At 39.6% G+C, this 20096-nt stretch overlaps 1 protein-coding gene across 7 annotated transcripts in view; it reads left to right on the top strand.

Moving 5' to 3' along the window:
• The window catches only part of CASK (calcium/calmodulin dependent serine protein kinase), a 4132188-nt gene that overhangs the window by 669282 nt on the left and 3442810 nt on the right, over positions 1-20096 (top strand). For all 7 annotated transcript variants that reach the window (XM_044072334.1, XM_044072332.1, XM_044072333.1 and 4 more), the window contains exon 2: positions 19868-19980. In XM_044072334.1, coding sequence (XP_043928269.1) covers positions 19868-19980 — 113 coding nt within the window. The remainder of the gene's footprint in view (positions 1-19867; positions 19981-20096) is intronic.

The following is a 20096-nucleotide window of genomic DNA, read 5'->3' as shown; positions in this document are numbered from 1 at the left end:
AGCAGAAATCTCATGGACCTACACAAATGGAAACGGGAATCCAAAATATTCAAGCTTTTGGGGAACAGATGGGGGACACCAGAGGTGGACCTGTTTGCTTCCCCTCAGAATTATCAGTTGAACAAAAACTGCACCAGAACTCCCCACAGCCAAGCTTGGAAGGTGGATGCCCTGTCCTTTCCTGGGAAAGCCTCTCAGTCTATGCCTTCCCCCTCTCCTCTCGAAGATTCTACTAAAGATCAAATAGGACATGCCAAGGACAATCCTGATTGCACCAGACAGGCCACGCCAGCACTGGTATACTCTTTTGCATAGTCCAACAGTGCTACAACCATGGCACCTGCCTCAGACCCCTTCTCTGCTGTCCCAGCGGGGGGGGGGGGGGGCAAATTCTACACCCTCAGCTTCAGACCCTGAACCTTGCAGACTGGTTAATCCCCTGAACTCACTTCTAGCAACCCTCAGTAAGCACGTGCTGGATGTCATTCTTGAGGCAAGGAGGCCTAGTACTAGAAAATCCTATTCAGAAAAGTGGAAAATATTCTGTTCCTGGAGCCAGTCTCAAGGGATGGTCACAACTGTGCCCAGCTTACCTCATATACTAGGTTACTTAATGGAAATGCTCCACAAGGCCCTATCCTTTTCTTCAGTTAAGATTCATGCCTCTGCCATCTCAGCTCATTGTAATACTGAGCCACCCCTCTTCTCTCATCCTCTGGTAAAACAGTTCCTTAGAGGGGCCAAAAATGTTAGACCACCCCAGGAGAGCTCCCACTCCAGCCTGGGTCCTTAACTTTGTATTGGAAAAACTTACACTTCCCCACTTTGAACCAGCTGCTACAGCAGAGTTGAACTTCCTCTCATGGAAAACAGCTTTACTTCTAGCCATCACTTCAGCAAGAAGAGTGTCTGAACTGCAAGCCCTTATAGCAGTGGAACCCTTTATTATCTTCCATGCGGACAGGGTTTCCCTCAGGACTAACCCATCTTTTATGTCCAAGGTGGTGTCTAGTGTGGCTTCAAACCAGTCCATTAATTTGCCTACTTTTTTCCCTAATACTCAAAATAAAGGGGAAAGGATACTGCATTCTCTAGACATGCACAGACAGCTTATATTCTATTTGGACAGGACTAAGCCTCTCAGAAAATCTGACCAGCTGCTAGTCAGCTTTGCTGCCGGGGCAGAGGGAAAGGCCATTTCAAAGCAAACCATATCTAAATGGATAGCACACTGCATCCATTTCTGCTACAAGCACCATGGAAAACCTACCCCACAGGGGATAAGAACACATTCCACCAGGGCTGCATCTACCTGTACTGCATTTCTCAGAGGAGTCCCTACCAGGGACGTCCTGGAAGCTGCAACCTGGAGCTCTGTACACGCTTTCACCAAGCATTACCACTTGCCTATCTTTTCTAAATCCAGAGCTGGATTTGCCACAGCAGTCTTACAAGGCCTGATTGCCAGGCCTAATTCTTCTTAATCTACCTCCACCCTTCCTTAGCTTTGGGAATCAACTCAAATGTGATGACTGCAACACTGAAACACGAAGAACATAGTACATAGTACAGTTGTGCACACTTGCCATAAATGTAGATGTTCGAGTGTATTCACTGTTGCAGTCCTGGTTACCCTCCCTCCAGTCCCCTGATTGTCTTTGTTTTCAACTTTCCTTTTTGGTTTGGCATATCTTATACTATGTGTATTTGCTTTTTGCTGGGGGTGTTCCACACCACATAATTGCTTCCTATTTTGGGAGCACCTGATATCTGGGGCAAGAAAAACTGATGTAGTGGCATCGGCTGCATATTTTGTACCCCTGATGACCTCATGTCATGGAAGAAGCAACAGCATCCAATGCAGAAATCCCAAGACTCTGGTATTCAGGCAGGCTGAGGGCTACCTGCAGGCAGATAACCCAAGTGTGATGACTGCAACAGTGAATACACTCGAACATCTACATTTATGGTAAGTGTACACAACTGTATTTTCATGTCTGTGGTTTAAAACATTTAAAATAGGTGGGGGGCTGTGCTCCCCCCCCCCCCTTACTTTATATTCCAACTCCAGGATCACACTGTAGTGGGGAAAAGGCCATATATAGCTTTCGACGAAATGAAGTTTCGACCAAATGAGTTTTCAGTGAAGTGAGCTTTCAACCATGTGTGCTTAATCAAGTGAATTTCGACCAAATGTGTTTTCGACCAAAGTAGACCTATGTATATGTATGTGTGTGTTTATATATATATATATATATATATATATATATATATCTGTCTGTATGTATATATATCTATATATATATATCTATGTGTATATATATATATATATATATATATATATATATATATATATATATATATACACACACACACACACACACATGCAATATATACATACATACGCGTGAGTGCGCACACAACTCATATTTGTGTGTGTATAGAATGTACATCTGCGGGCACTGCAGTATATTGTAAAAATTGTACATACTTTTTGTTCATCCTTACTGCCACATTTTTTTCATTTTCTTTCTTGTTTTGAATTGGAATAAATATTGCCATTGCTGCAGATAAAGATCTTTGTATACTTAAAAGCTAGATTCTGCAGCACTCTGTACTTCGGTCTGACTTACAGCATGTGTGCCATTACCTTTTCTCCTCTTTGCGACCCTGGCAGTAATTGCCTGATTACTGGACTTGAGTCTGTCTGCTTTCCTAGCAGAAGAATTGTTTGCGTTTGTCATCCAAAATAGGCTGTAGATTTTGGCTGTGAAAAGATAATGACAAGAATCTGCTGTGGATTAAGAGCAAATTAAAAATGCTTCTGCACCACCAATAAAAAACAAATGTGTACAGACAGAGCTTTTGCAGGTACTTAGACAACGTGATTTATTTTTCTTGTTTGATGAATCTGTCCTCCCATCTCTTCCCAAATGTTAACTATTTGAGGTTTGCAGTTGTTCTATGAGTTTGGAACAGGTCTTTATTTTTGTATGTTTAGAATTACCAAACAAGCAGGTGTTCCTTCACTTGTGCTGTGTTGGTCTGTCCTGAATGCCATTATGACCACTAACAAAGGCAGACTTGGAACAGCTTTTTTGTTTAGTGCTAGAATAATCAATATGTAGTGATCTGTTGACAAAATGAAACACAGGAGTTGGGTTGTGTGCACACCTGCCTGTTAAATGTTAGTAAATATTTTAATGTTATTTATGTTCTCCTTCTCAATTCATTTGACAAGGATTCGGATTGTTTGTCTTACTGGTTACTTAAAAGGACATTTATCACCTGAAGAGAGTGTTTGATTACTTGGTTGCTTAGATGGTTAGAAGATAACCGTAGTTACAGGGAAATGCTGAGGTAAAATGATGACATAATTGGATCTTAATAATAGTTTTCAGCTTTGCCACCCAAAAGTGAGGGATAAAGCCTGGAACCAAGGCCATTCAAAAGCCTCATATAAGGTATCTAAATCTTCCAGGTATTCTTCTCTTGGTAATTAAAATAGTGTATTTGTGTTAACATGCATATTCAGAAGACTAGAAGCTGCAAATTTAATTACTGATGTCATGTGGCTTCATTCTGTATTCTTTTGGTGCAGATTCTCAGATATTGAGTGTAGACAAAAGTAGGCAAAAATCAGGATTCTTATTGGCTGTGGATCTGAATAAGAGGGATGATCTTTGTTTTGTATAGCACTTCACTTGCATTGCATAATTAAATGTTTGAATGTTTTGCTTTGGTGATAGGGCGTTACTTTGTGTTGCAAAAAACAGAATGTGTGGACACAGACTGGGAAGGGGATAAGCTGTTTTTATGGGAAGGGGTGTTCACTAGGACCGCAGAGAAATTCCTGTTTATTGTAGGAGTAGTGCTTGTCCCTTTTTAAATCCAGCATGGCAGATGTGAGGTTGACAGAAGCATATGGATGGTGTGAAGGGTCCAACAGGAACACTTCTCCTACATTCAAGTGCTAGGTCAAATTATATGGTCCTCCTTGATGAATGTGAGCCTGTGCATTGGACCAAGTCAGAGGATGGTCAGTAACGACTGTGTAGACAGGATCATTATGTATGTACTTGTGACGCCCGTGTACTGGCCCAGAAATCAAGGAGCCTTAATCCTCACCGCTAACAACAGTGAGGGGTGTCTGTATAGGGAAAGGATAATAAATACACACACAGTAAATTACAATTTCCCTTATGAGCACACAGAGATCACAGTCAGTCTGGGGCTGGTTTCTCCCTTTCTCTCCAGGTCTCCAATAAGACTTCCCACTGGCACAGCTATATGGTCCAGATCTCATCCTAGTGGGCAAGCTAAAACCTCCAGCATCCTCTCTATCCAACCAGTGCTTCGTGTCCCTGCCCAAGTAGCTGACACACATGCACTGTGAGATGAGAGTTGTATACAACTACACAGATGCTCCTGGAGAAGGCTGGCACATGTTCTTCAGCTGTGCCCCTTTTACCCAGACTATACGGTAGAAAACACTGCCACCACCCACTAATATTTATCAGCTACCAAAAGGCCCTTATAAAAAGGTGTCCAATTATACTGTGCAATATTATTATCCAAATGTTAAGTGCAACTGAACAGTCGAGGCTTATTTGGAGTGAGTCAGTATCACTATATACATGCAATATACTCTAGAGCTTAAATTATCTCTACACAAAACAGCCACAGTTGAAAGGTTTAAAAATATTTAATAAGAAATAATAAAAACACAAGACACTACTTCTTACTACACAGTGCTAGTCAAGAGTTCAAAGATCACAGAGAATTACTTAAAATAATACAGTAGAAAAGTTCTGATATCATTACAGAAAAACTAATCTCATCTTCCTAGTTCCTAGCTATATCTAAGAGAATAAGCTTGCATATAGAGCAAGACAGTGCTGGTGATGTTGGATGTTCTCAAAACAAATGCTCAATGCTCTCATTCTTTCTCTCCTTAAATTGATTACAGTACCACTGATTCATTTCAGATTACACTATTTCTTTCTGGTTCCCAATCTAACAGAACTCAGAGGTTGATGGTCCTTTTGATCTTGCAGCTGGTTAGGAAGCCAGAGCAATAAAAGAAATTCTGTATGTAAATTCTAGCCATTAACTCTGACCTTAAAACAACAGGCAGAATGCCTCCTTCTAGACGTTTTGGCTCCATTGTTTAGATCAAAGAATTTCACAATGCTTAAGTTATCAGCTTTCTTACAGCAGAGTGCACTGTTGTTAAATTTTTGCAGTTCCACATCTAACAGCAATTTCTTCCATTTAAGAAAACAAATCTGTGGCTCATATTAATATTTACAAATGACAGAATTATCTATAAAATTCTGTCTGGCTAGGCTGGCAGCCTTCACCTACCTTCACAGTACTGATGGGAAAATGCTAACTTAAAGCATTCTACCCATTGCTGTCTGCAAATGCTCAGCAGTCTGTGTCTGAAATACAGAAGTATTGAGAGCATACCTCTCAACGGTCCAGATTTTTGCCTCATATTTTTTGGCATGTTTCTCATAAAATTTGATTTTCTGGCAAATCACTGAGAGAGTGTCAATAAAGACATACATTTGAGTTTCAGAGTTCATATCCTTCAGAAAAATCATGCTAACACAAATGCTGTTACCAACTTTCTAAGTTTATAAGAGCAGTATTTAAAACGTGTACCTATTTTTCAGCATTTGTACCCCCATTATTTTAGGCTTTGTCCAGATTTCTTGTGCTGAGAGGTGATTGAGAGAATTAATACCATACTCGTAAATTATTGCTTTTACTGCTTTTTGTAGTGAAAATTACACAAATGTTCTTCTTTCAGCTTCTAGATGCAAAGCAGCAGTCACCTAATAACAGTATGAAATTTTAACTGTACTCAAAGCTGACTACATTGCATAGAAGTAGAGCTGTGTACACTAACGTAAGGCACACGTTTTATGAATTAAACAGTGTGAAATCACTGCAGAAAAAATATTTATATACCTAAGTGGCTGCTTTATGTCTGGACTTTTTGACTGATTATACTGGTTTGCCAGAATGCCTGTGGATTATATATGGTAAGAGTAACTTTTAATGAGTAATCAGAGGCTATGAATGCTTGTTAATGGCATCTGAAGTTGAGATGGTGTTAAGACAAGTACTTTTGCAGTTACAGTTCCCGAGTTATTGCATTGCTTTCCAGACTTTTCTTGTTGGAACTCAGCTGTCTTTGGAGAATGTCTGTCTCACCTTTGTTTTAAAAGTAGTATCTTCAGGTGACATGGTGCAAAGCAAGATGTTTGCCAGTTCCAGTAGTGACCTTGGAACAGTCAGCAACGTAGGTCTCGTAGGGCCGGTGGGTAAGGGGAAAGGAATGCAAGAAAAAAACATCTCACCTCCCCTTGAGAAAAGGGAAGACCTTTGTGCAGTTACCCCTAGGGAAGCCTGGGAAAACTTTTGTTGTGCATTTGTGACATCTGTGCCAACAAGATGTTATCTAGGAGGCTAAGTATTGCAAACATATGCTTGTTTCCCATTTCTTATCAGATTATTAAGCATGGTACAATTTATGTCTTGTGTACCCTTTCTGCTGAATTACTTTCTTCAGGCATAATGGGTTGCATTTGCGGCATTTTATCATTTTAGCTTTGCTTGGACTTCACAGTCGCTCTTACAACTCATCCAGCATTTCCAGTATCTCGATAATTGAATGTGGATGTAGTAGTTAGGGTCTGAAATGTTTCTATGAGTCAGGCTTCTGCTGAAGTTATCTACTGTCTTAAGTGCTCTGTTTCTTGTAATTGCATTGTAATTGTACTGACCTAGATTGCCCTGTCTTGACCTCAGTCGTGGGTTCTGGTATCTCCAGATACCCTGTGTTATTAACCCTGTACTAGACATTGAGCGCCAGACTGACAGAATTGTACAGTATTTCAGATCACAGTTGGAGCTGTCCAGAGCCATTAATTGTTAGTCCTTCAGCAAGGAGACTCTGGAGAGCATTAGTATAAGAAGTTGCAATCCATGGCATTTGCTTTCACTAGCAAAGCTGTGCCACTTAAATGGTACCCTTAAAATTTTCTATGTTGCCATCTTTGTCCTCAAACTTCTCCTATTAAGTACATGGGAAATTTGTGAATAACTAAACCTGTTTCCTGAAAACTACACATAGCAATTGTTCTATCTTTGTCCAAAGTACTATGAACTTGGATGAGCCTCTTGCGTAGTTCACCTGCTTGTAATATTTTTCATTCAGACTTTGTGATCATTTCTTTTGCTTCTTATCCATTGTGAATTCTTTGAAAGAATTATCCAGTAAGTTCATTCCCATGATCACCAATCTCTGTCTTTCTTATAACATATCAGTAGAAGTTCCTTTTTGAAGCAAAGTTGAAAGCATCTGCTTATAAATGGTTGAAATTACATTACTAAGTTAGTATATTACAGTTTTTGATATACAAAGGTTTCTCACCAAGAGAGTCTAGGGTATGAGTACCCTGTCCTACACAGAATCCTTTAATTAAGTCTGTTTACTCAGTCTCCTACAGGTTACTGAGAGGTGGTGTTTGCCTGGCATGTAAAGCATCCTCAGACCCAGCTCTAATAGGGGTCTGTATTATAATCTCGAATGTTTAATGGTTCGAATGCATAAACATCGAACTTTATTAATCGAACAATTAAACAATCAAATACAGTAAAAAAAAATGTAGAACAAAAAAAAAACTAATGAGTGTAGGTAGGGGGCAAGCCTACACTTAAATATACCAACTTCGAGATTGTGCTACAGTGTAGGAAAGGGAAATCTTCCCTTTCCGCACCATACTGTGTTAAAGTGCGATCTCGGCATTGGTATATTTAAGTAGTGGGGGGGTGTAGGGGGCACAGGGGGGCTTGTCCCCCTGCTTAAGCCAGTTAGGGTAAGTATTTGATGTTTAAAATTTTTTTTTTGAAGTTACGGAACTTCGATAATATGGTGTCAACCATATTGTATTTGATGTTCCGTAACTTCGAGATTATAATATAGACCCCCCCTCTAATAGACCTCTTGCACATTTCCAAAACAAACAGCACCAGGAACACTACGTCCAAGGACCTGAACTTTACCTGCGACATAAATAAAATATGCCTGAGAGACTGATATGTGTCTCAAAGGATTCCCGCACTGTGAAACAGGCTCCCCATCCACGTGAAGCAGAATTCAGCCCTGATCCTTTTCAAGTGAAACCTTGATCATTGTATGGGAAATCATAAATTCACCCCTGGTCTGACTACCTATGTCTTTGATCCTCCCCCGCACACACACATAACCTCTAGTTACCTCCCCACTAATGTACCCTCACCATAAGAGTGTTCAATGTACTCAAGAACAAAACTTGGTTGTTTTGCATGGCTAGGCTTATAAAGTCCTTGGTGGTTGATAGCCTAATAAATACCTATGAACTTGTACTGGTGAGTACTTCCATATGTGATTGTCTGGAACGTTCTTAAAGAATCATTGACGTGTTCTGTTACAGGTTTACCCATACATCGTGGGACTTCCAAACTAGTGCTGTGATGTATTTTCCAGTCCCAAAATTATGTGGGTGATTTCTTAATAAAAAGCTTTGTAAACTTTTAAGTATACACCCACATTATTCTGTTGTATTCCTCACTGATATCACTTGAAGGATACTGATATCACTTGAAGGATACTGCTGATTGCGTTCATAGACTTTAAGGATGGGAACACTTGCATGCACTATGGGCAATCCATTAAAGTCTATGACACTGTGACGACCCCTTGCTGGGCCAGTAATCAAGGAGCCTGAATCCTCACCACTGACATTGGAGAGGGATGTTCACTTGGAATACAAATGGATACACTCAGTATTTCCAGATGCGAACCTCTCTGCATCAAGCACAATTTCCCTCAAGTGCACACAAGGAACACACTAACCCCGGGGTCTGGATTTCTCAATATCTTTCTTCCTCCAGGTCTCCAGTAAGACTCCACACTGGTACACCTGTAGGGTTAGGTCCTCAGCTGAGTGCATAAGCTAAGTCTTCCAGCATCCTCTCTGTGAACCCAGTGCTTCATGTCCTTGCTTCAAGTAGCTGACACACACACACACACACACACACACACACACACACACACACACACACTGAGATGCTCGATTTTCCACATGCACACTGTGAGACTCGATTTTACACATGCACACTGTGAGACTCGATTTTACACACATACACTGTGAAACTTGATTTTTACACACACAAACACCTGGGAAAGGCTGGTATAGATTTATCTGCTGTGCCCCTTCTGCCAAGAGTATAAGGTCATTATCACCGCCACCAAACATTTCAGAATCAGCTACTCAAAGGCTCTTGACAAAGGATACTGTGTAATATTAATACTAATACAAATGGTAGTAGTTGACCAAGACAGTTAGGCCTTCAGGAGTGGCCCACACAGTGTTTCACCAAATAAATATAAGCACTCTCAAAGGTTAAATAGTTTCTAAAATGACCAGCCACAATAAAAGTTTGAAATGTATTTAATAGTAAAAGAACATGAAAATGCTGAATATATATTTATAGTAAACCACAGAATTCATATAACAGGAAATATTGAAAATAACCGATAGCCACACTCAGACAAATAAAGAAAAATAATATCTAACTTAAGCTTCACTATATTTTCCTGACTGAATCTAGGAGAATTACTTTTCTCTTCTTAATAGAACAAGGCAGATGATGTGGTGAATGGTTCTTGTTGTCGGGGCCAACTGCTTCTTCTCTGCTTTGTATGCTTTTCTTTGTTCCATTTCACATGAACTTCCAGGTGTCTGCCACCCTAATTGAAATAGTAATTTCTTTAATCATTCATGAATTATCAAACATATTGGTTAGGACAATACTGGGCTCTCTGGAACAAACAAATAGTAAACTCTAAAAGTTGTATCCTACTTCTCCTGGTTTGAGTTCTACATCTTTCACATGTATGCTTTGTGGCTTCAAAGGTCTTTTGTCTAGGCTCGATACTTCTGAAGCATACCTAAACAGAGGCATTAGCATTCAGTGAGTCATACCTGATTAAATAAAAATTGTAAGCCTCCAGTGCTCTCTATACATCACCCCATAGCATATAACCTTTAGTATTTTTTTTTCTTGTCATGGGTTAATTGCATTCAGTTGTGTTTTTTTTTTCTTCTGGACATTTAGGGAACTGTTGACCACTTGGGGGGTCTTTTCGGTAGCAGCACATTCTGATATTACTGTGGAAATTTAGAAGAAAAAAGTAGTAACGGTGATTTATCTTCTAGCCAATTAAAGTAAAAAATGCTTATGATTTATATAACATGCATTTTCCAAGTGACTCTTGTACCACAAGATGAGAGAGGTAGCCCCAGTCCAGTGCTGATCAATGGGACTGCATTCATATTTTCAGCTTTTGCATGCCTAAATGTTTGAGACCATTGAAGGAATTTAGTATGCATCAATCTGAGATGCTTTCTTTCACAGACAGGTGTGACCCCAGAAGATTTTTATGTGTGCAAGGTAGGTGTGGAAGACTGTGCTCTCTGCAAGGTCATGGAACTGCATGAAACTCCAGGATGCGCCACTTTGGTAGGGGGCAGACTTGATAAACTGAACTTTCAAAAAGTTTGCCCTCAATGAGTAGAGTGACACCCAAGTTGAGCCTTCAGTTGAGAGAATTATGCTTGGACACTAGGTTAGCAGAACTGGAAAAAAATAGCTGTAGCTCTCCGTGGTCTAGCTCAAAGGAAATGCAAAGTGTTTGGGAAAAGCTTAAGTTTATTAGTTTTAGTTGCAGTTGGAGAGGAGAAGTTTTTTTGCTAGGTATGTTGTTGTGTCTTTCGGCTTTTCCTGGTTAGGGGTCACCACAGCGGAACTCCGGTCCGCTAATGATTGGCAGTAGATTTTTACGTGCTGAGTTGCCAGCCGTGACACACAACGTTCAACAAAGGTACGCCCATTCATGCATGTCTCCACACAGAAGACGCTCTAGCTGAGAATCGAACAGGACAACGTCTTACTGTGAGATGACAACGCTACTGCAGCACCACCACCGCAGTTTTTTTTTTTATTAGGTATATTTGACTTAAAAATAAATGATCAGAAAATACTGCACTGTTCTGTGTCCTTTGTTTTTGTTTTGTTCTTTGGGAGGATAGAGCTGCTTTTGTGTGTTGTTGAACATATTGTGAGCTGTCAAGTTTGTATTGTTTTTAGCAAATGTGTTATATGCACAACAATATTTTATTATAGGTTGATGCATGGAGTATATAGCTTAATAAATGGACAGCGTAATTGGAATGAACTTCTTTCATGATTGTTAAAAGTGTTAAAGTACAAGTTTCAAAGGGATGCAAAAAAGGATGCAGAATTTTAACTGGCCTTATACACACATATATATGAAAGAATGTACTGTTGTTTTTTTCTGCATAGACAGTTCAGCTGTATGTAGCATCTGATATGGCAGCACTCACTGAGCTGAATATTTTGGAAAAAGCACACCACTCTGAGTTGGTCAGTGCAGATTCTGTAGTGCTGTATTATTCTGCCTGCCTTATCCACTGAGGGTGATTACATAATCAATGTGATTTACTGCCTACCTGTATGGGGTGGCTGCTGACTGTAGTTCATCACAGACTGACAAGAGCGGTGGTTGAGTTGTCTTTCAAGAGAGTCTGCTGACAATTTAAGTATGAACATTACCATTTAGAGGAACTCTATGTTAAACTGCTTATAGTGTTGCAAAATTAGATCGCATGTAAGACATCACCTCTATTTAAGAGGCTGCAAAAAATGCACTAGGTAAGCTTCATGCTGCTTTTGACTTCCTGGTTAGGCTGGATAGTGGGTCCTGTTCATAAACATTGTGTGCAGTCATGGGAGGCTTGTGTGCGGTCTTAACATGTACCTGAGCCCTGTTTGATTCATTAATAGGGCTTCATCTGGATTATGTAGTCACAGTACTCTTTTTACAGTGCATCAATGCTAATTGACCCCTGTGCAATGTCATGAGTTCATAAAGCACACAACTGTATACTGACTTACAAGACCAGAGCTGTGTACCTACAGTTGCTGTTTGTGCTGATGGGAACAGTCCTCCCCTTATGCTCACGTGTTTGTTTAGAATTACAAAGCTGAGTAACAGCATTGGGACAAACTGTAAAACCAATTAAGTAAAGCACAGTTGTGTATGGTAGCAAACTGCTGCCAGTAATGCAGGCCACTATGGTACACTCTATCCTGCTATCACACCAGCTGCCCCCACCAACATCAGCGATGCGCTGCAGCACTCCAGCCAATGAGAGAACTCACTCAGATGGATCCCCTTGTGTTTAAAACAGTGGTCCACAGTCGTAGGCACTGGGCTGAATATTTTTCTATGACTTACTCTTGTCCACGACTATGGAAGATTGCAGATAGCAGCACTCTGCACTTGGTAAGATCTGTGTGTGTGGGGAACTGTTCAAACCCTACATTTGACGTACCTTGACTCTGTTATTACTGCAGTATATTCTTGGAATATGCATTTTTTCTGGTGTCTTTACAGAAGTTGTAGTGGTTGTGATTTTGAGAGTGGAATTGTGTTTTAATTTTAATGATGCCTCTGACAAGAGCTAGAAGTATTTATTTCAGTGAATGTTTGCACTTGTTCGATAACATGTTTATTTGCATATTTGTATGTGTACTGGCATAAAAAAGATGTTTTTGGAGGTTGTGTGAATTTACCTGTAACCCAGCATGTTAATGTACACCGTTAGTAGTACTTGCTATTTAATTTTCATGCCTTTTTATAGCAGTACCTTGAATCATTGTGCAAGGTCTGTGTGTGCAAAGCTAACACAGTGATTACATTTTTGGTGTCTTTATTGCAAGCCTTACACCTGGAAGTGGAGATGTGTTTGTAAAGTGGAAACAGGGAGGTTTGTTTGGCTGTCTCAGTCTTGTGGTCCAATGTGTTTTTATCTTTATGCCTGAATACTGGAGTGCATTCCCTTGTAAGAGTACTTGGCTCCAGAGAAGCAAAGTACTTTATTTGCATGATTCCTTAGAATGCCTTTTACAGCCATGCTGCAGAAACTGACACTAATATGCATAGTATGTGTGCATGTGTGTGTACTGTACACTCCAGTGCATGATTCATAAGTAAAAGTACTGATCTGCATGTCGTTGGCACAATCCACGTTTATGAATGATGGTAATGATGTCACGACAGACGGAACATAGTTTGCACACTACTGGTGCCTCATATATTTATGAATATGAGTAAACTACTGCTCAGTGCCATGTTATTTGGCACCTATAAAACATTATCCAGATCCCCTCCAATCCTTTAATATCCTTGATTGTGATAACAATCCCTTTGAAATTGGCACTTCCTTTTTAGATATTTGAGTATCTAGCTAGACCAATCACTAAACCTTTGAGTACATAGAAAAGTTGAGAGCCAATATCAACAATCTGTTGTCCTGAGCCAACAAAATATCTCCGTTTCTCTAGCGTCTGACAAGGGCTGCAGTAGAGAAAGGCATCCTCTTTGCCCAACTTTAGTAATGTCTCCTCTTGTTTGCATTGGTCTATCAAAAACATTGCCAACCTTCAGACCCCTCCAATAAAATAGGCCAGTTCATTTCTAACTCTCCGTGGAATGAACACCATGGCCTTATTCTTTCAAAGGCTTAGTGGCTTCCAGTACAAGACAGATCAAATCATCATCATCTTGGTTTCTTACTCTTCAAAATGCTCAGACTTCACACTCCTTCCCCTCTCTCTTCCAGTAGTTTTCCTGCCACTGAAACGTGTAACTTAAGAACTCCAGCTGGATCTGGTCCCTCCCTTCCTACAGCCCCCTCCTCTCAAACTGCCCTTTACTAGCCTTTGCTTTACTGGCCCAAAAACTGTGGCAGTCACTTCCTCATGATTTAACATATCACAGAAAATGCTCCCAGTTCAGGCCATAGTTCAAGCAATACTTACTAAAACAGTTTGAATGAAATTGGCCATCTAAAAGACATAGCTCTTAAACTGATTTCTTCGACTGCTTAGTACCTGTGCTTCCCATATACCTGATTCACCTGATAAACTCACTCATTGATTCAGATTACCACAGCATTACTGCTGTAGACCCACAACACATAAATCTAATCCTCTCTTTCTTCTTAGTGGCATAAGTTAGCTTTTCTAACCTAGCAATTACTAGTCATATTTCCACCACTTGTACTTCTCCTGCTTAAATTTTATTCTCCATTTACTATTCCACATATATAACTGTACATATATGTGGTTTATTAGAGGATGAATGTATTTATGTTGGTCTTTCCATATCATTGTTGCAGTATTCTTCACACAAGGGATTTCCTGCCAGGGATAGCACAGTGTCCGTCCGGTGTACCAAAACATTTAGATCTTACAGGTGCCGTACGTCATGCGTGTGCTCTCCACATAGGGCATAAAGGGATGTACAGACACAAATACTCAGAACTTCTTTGCCATCAGTCAGAACGCCATTATCGAACATCAGTCTGAACTCTCTTCTGCTGTGCTGGTTACCATGCTGTATTCAGATAATTGCAACATTGGGGTTTATTTTTTCCTATTTTGTTCACTTGTGATCATGTTGGGCTGTCTTCCTGCTCCCAAGGTTTTGTCTGATAACCTTCTTCTAGTCTGTTCTTTCTTTGTCCTCTGTCACAGCCATGGAATTTCTTAGGGTTTTGGGGTTTATGGCTTCCACCATTCCCATGCTGTCTCTCACCAGGATCTTTATGAGGAAGCTCAAATAGTACCTGAAATCAGTGTGGCTACGACATTGCCTCCGTCTGGAATTCCCAATAGTGGTGGATTCGGCAACTGTTTCAAAATCTGGGACTACCCTTTCAAGCTCCACTTCTTACCCAGGAACTGTATAAGGGTGCTTTAGATCAGGGGTGGGGCGCTTCTTGTGGCCTTCTGAAAATCCAGGGTATCTGGCCTCCTCATCAGAGCTCAGATGATATCAACATAAAAGAGATGAAGGCTCTGCTTCTAGCTGTACAAGCCTTTCATTCCCTTTTTCTCCCCTGCATTCTGAAAATCTTCACAGACAATACCACTGTGATGTGGTATATCAACAAGCAGCGAGGTGTGAGGTCTTATCTGTATGGCAGACTAGCTCTTCAGGCCTGGGAGCTGGCTATCAGGTATCAAGTGACTCTTCAGGTGGTTTACATTCCTTCAGAGTACAGTCTAGTGACAGACTGTCTGAGCAGGTCCAGAAGACAGGCTCATGAATGGATGCTTTGTAGAGATGCATTTCTGGACATACTCCATAGTGGTGTGGTATTCCCCCAGTAGTTATTTTTGCCTCCTCCTTGAAGATACAGCTGCCTCTATTCTGTTTGAGAGTACAAAGTCCTTTGACTTGAAAGGTGGATGTCTTGTCTTTTCCTTGGAAAGTAATGTTTCTGTATGCTTTTCCTACTCTTCCTCAACTACCACGAGTTCTAAACAAAGATCAGGCAGGACTTTCCTAAGATCTTGTTGATGACTCCCTTTTGGCCCATACAGCATTAGTTTCCCCTTCTTTTTCATTGACTAGGGGCAATCATCACAAATTACCTTACTGGTTGGATCTTCTCACATAACACAAGGTATCTCTTATCCATCCTCACCTGCCCACTCTTCAAATGACACTGGTTGATAGGCTTTTGATCTCCTTTAAGCACCTCTTTGTTGAGGATTTGCTTTGGGTTCTGCAGGAGACCAGGAAATCCAGTACCAGAAAATCGTGTATGTCTAAATGGAAAAGATTTTCTGTTTTGGTGCCTGTCTTGCCATCAAGATCCATTTTCAGTCGGGGTTCCCTTGGTTCTCACTTATTTGTGTGATGTGCTCCATTCTGGCTTGGCATATTCTTCAGTTAAAGCTCACGTGTCAGCATTTTCTACTTGCCTGCACTTGAACCCCCCCCTTTGCGCTTCTGTTTGAGGTCAAGCAATTTCTTAAAGGCATCCTTCATGTCAGGCCTATGAGAAAGCCTATTCCTTCTCTCTGGAACCTCCGTTTGGTACTTGAAAAACTGACTCAGGCTTCTTTTGAACCTGTTGGTTCAGCTTCCTTTCCAACTTTGTACTTGGAAGACTGTTTTGCTGTTGGCTCCCACTTTTGCCAAGAGAGTACCTGAACTTCAGGCTATTACAGACATTCCTCTTTTTTTTAATTTTCCACAGAGACAGGGTGTCTCTTCATACTAATCCTTCTTTTATGCCCAAGGTAGTTAATGAGTTGTCCCTTAATCAGTTTGTTCAACTTGCTTTCTTTTTTCCTTCTCCTCAGTCTGTCTTTGAGAAAGTTCTTCACATGTTGAACCTGCATAGACAACTCAGCTAGTATTTGGATAAAACAAAGGCTGTTTACAAGTGTGAGCAACGTTGTGTTTCTTTTCATCCCATGACTTTGGGTTTAGCTGTTTCCAAGCAAACCATCTCCTACTGGATTTCTAAGGCCATTTCTTTTTCATCGCAAATGTCTTTTTGTCTACAGAGGCACATTCTACTAGGACGGTTGCCTCTTCTGGGCCGTTTTCAAGGGCTTGTTGGATGTTTCCTGAATGGGTTTTGCCAGGGATATTTTACATTGATTTGTAGAGGGCTCTTCTGTGCCTTCCTCATCCCAGTCTTCCTCTTAGCTCTTGTACTCTCCCTACTGTGAAGAATACAGCAGCAGTGGTATGGAAGGACACGGTATAGTTGTGTAAAATCTTAACATAACAGTAGCTGTCCTCTTCACTGTTGGGCTATTCCTGACCGGAGATCCCTTCTATGAAGAATACTGCAACAATGAAGAGAGCATCTACTGTTATGGTAAGATTTTACACAGCTGTACTTTTGTCATCAGATTTCCTATACTTACAAATTTAAACCATTGTTACTTGTATACTGTATATTGTTTTGTTTTGTTACATTTTGATGTAAACTAGGCTGTGCCTGGAATTTGTCATCGTTTGATCAGTGTTCTAATACGGTAAACATTGCTGAAATGGCAGAAATTTGTAAATCTTTGTAGTCTTTTTTTTTTTTTCGTAATTCAATGGCAACATTACTTTCTGACCAAGGAAACTTTCGGGCATTCAGTAAGTAGAAGGCTGGATCTTTGTGTGGGTGGGTGGGTGTGTGTGTGTGTGTCTGGTTTAGTTAAATTAATTGTTTTGTAATCAACCTCACATCCTTGCATTCAGACTGTAGATCACAAGTTACTTTTAAATAGGTAAGAGAATGCCAACAGAAAGTGACCCCTGAGCTGTCAGAGTATATTGTATGGAAGACCCCTGTCTTCTAATTAACTATTCACTTTCTTGTTGGACTTCATACCCAGTTATGATACAAGATATATGAACTCCTAGAGATTAGGAGTGGTACTTTGGTAAGTCCCCCCCCCCCCCTTTCATCCCCTGAGCAGAGAGTTACCCTTAAATATCACTCTTAGAACTGGGCTTTCAAGTCTCTAGCAAGTCAGCTGTACCAGAGACACACTCACTTTTGTTGGGAGTTACAGATAGGTAGCCTAACCTTATTTACTTCAAAGATATGTTTATGGTTTTCTTTTTTTTTCTTTTCTTTTTTTATAGTTTTTGAAATAGAAATCTGTATGATTCATTGATTTGAAGATCAGAAAATGTAAAACCCATCTTGCTAGTAAGAGCCAGGCTTGATTTTTTTAAAACTGATATAATTTCAGTAGCATTGCAGTTTTGCACATAGTTGTTTAAGAGCTCTATAAAGCTTCTAATTAATGTACAATACTTTGAGTAGATTAAGTCAAGTGAGTTTTTACTTGGCAGCAGCCTTCTGTTTGCAGTAACATAAGGTGCATGTGACACAGTATGTCATCCTATGTGTTATAAAATAATATATTTATACACACACACACACACACACACACGCATATATATATATATATATATATATATATATATATATAATACACACACACACATATGAGTCTACTTCTAATCTACTTCTAAATCACGAAATGTTGAAAGACCATACACCCACTGTACTGAAATATTACAATACCGAATGTCACTATACCAAAAATTCAAAATACCGAATTTTCAGGAAGTGACATTCAGTTCTGTAATATAATCTCCACCACAACATCACAAACGCTACCTCCCCCTAAACCTTTACTAAAGCACCAAACGCACACAACACACCTACAAAACCTGTGCATAAGCAGGGGGGGCAAGCCCCCCTGCACCCCCCCATGTCCTGCTACTTATATTTATCAACTGCAAGGTCGCACTACCACATAAGACACAAAAAACCTACCTCTAAGCACCCTACACATAATTCATACACGATCACGCACACACACAAAAAACGTACGCACTGCACATTCAGAAAACACACCGCCTTCAACAGTAACACACACTCACCCATCTAACCCACCCAACTCCCAAAACTTCCCACAACACTACAAAACAAAAAACCCTACCCAAAACCCTTAAACACTAACAACTTACCTGAATCTCCATACACAGCCACACATCATCCGCCATATCTCACTCCCAAGCTAAAATGCAGCACAAACACAAACCACAACACACCACCCCAAGAGCAGATTCGGTAATGTAACACTCGGTAAAGTGCAGTTTCAGTTAACTGCACTTTCGATATTTTAGTCTCAGGATACTGAAAGTCAATCTTTCAGTATTTCAAGATTTAGAATGGATCCTATATATATATATATATATATATATATTTATATATTTATATATTTATATTTATATATTTATATATATATATATATATATATATATATATATATATATATATATATATATATTTATATGGGTCTACTTCATTTCACCTAACTTCCAATTCACTGACTTTCATTTCACTGAAATTTCATTTGACTGACAAGTATTATTAGCAAGAAAATGGAATATGCCCCCTTCCCCACTGTAGTGCGCCCCTGGAGTTAGAATATATAGTTGGGGGGTGTGGGGGGCACATCCCCCCACTTCATTTCATATGATATTGTTAAGTTTTGATATAATATTGCTTAGTAAAAGAAAAGTAAGTGGGGGGCTTGGCCCCCCACACCCCCCGTTGTGGGGGGCTGTGCCCCCCACACACCTCCAACTATATATTCTAACTCCAGGGTCGCACTACAGTGGGGAAAGGGGCATATTCCATTTTCTTGCTAATAATACTTGTCAGTCAAATGAACTGTCAGTGAAATGAAGTGTCAGTGAAATGAAATTTCAGTCATTTGGTCTCAGTCAAATGGGAGTCAGTGAATTGGAAGTTAGGTGAAATGAAGTAGACCCATTTATATATATATATATATATATATATATATATATATATATATATATATATATATTTATATTTTTATATATATATATATGTACATACACACACAAACACACACGTACACACACATATATATATATATATATATATATATATATATATATATATATATATATACATATACACAGAGAGAGAGAGAGAGATAGGTAGATATGTAAATTTTTTGACCTCTTGTGTTATTGGACTAATAACTTAACCTACATTCAGTGTGTATATTTTCTTTTTATAAAGCTTGGATTTCTTCTCAAGTTGTCAAAGTAGGATGTACTACTGTTACATAGTTCTCCAAAGCAAATATGTGTTTAAGCGAGTTCACATTCATTTTTTTTTTTTTTTAGGATTAGATTTTAAGTGTTTTAACACACATTTTCTGGGAGGAAGAGTTAATGAAATGGTTAATAAGACAGGCACATAAATGCTTAAAAAAGCTGTCTTATTCATATTGCCTGTAATACTTTCAATACTGCACTGTACAGTCTTTGTTGGCAATTCATCTGAACTTCTACTTTTATTTATTTCAGGGGCCCATTCAGTGTTGTGCGAAGATGTATAAACAGGGAAACAGGGCAACAGTTTGCTGTAAAGATAGTCGATGTAGCGAAGTTCACTTCAAGCCCAGGTCTAAGCACAGAAGGTAAGGAGTGTGCCTAACACTGAATTTTTTTTATTTTGTGGACATTTTTAATTATTTTGCTTCATATTTGACACGCTAATCTTCTACAGTAACATTTCACTCATCAGGCACAGGCA

Source organism: Protopterus annectens, chromosome 5.part0, assembly GCF_019279795.1.
Source record: "Protopterus annectens isolate FY-2018-M chromosome 5.part0, PAN1.0, whole genome shotgun sequence".
In the NCBI taxonomy this organism is placed as follows: Eukaryota; Metazoa; Chordata; order Ceratodontiformes; family Protopteridae; genus Protopterus; species Protopterus annectens.
The sequence above is the reverse complement of the archived record's forward strand: the minus strand, read 5'-3'. Positions and strand labels throughout refer to the sequence as shown.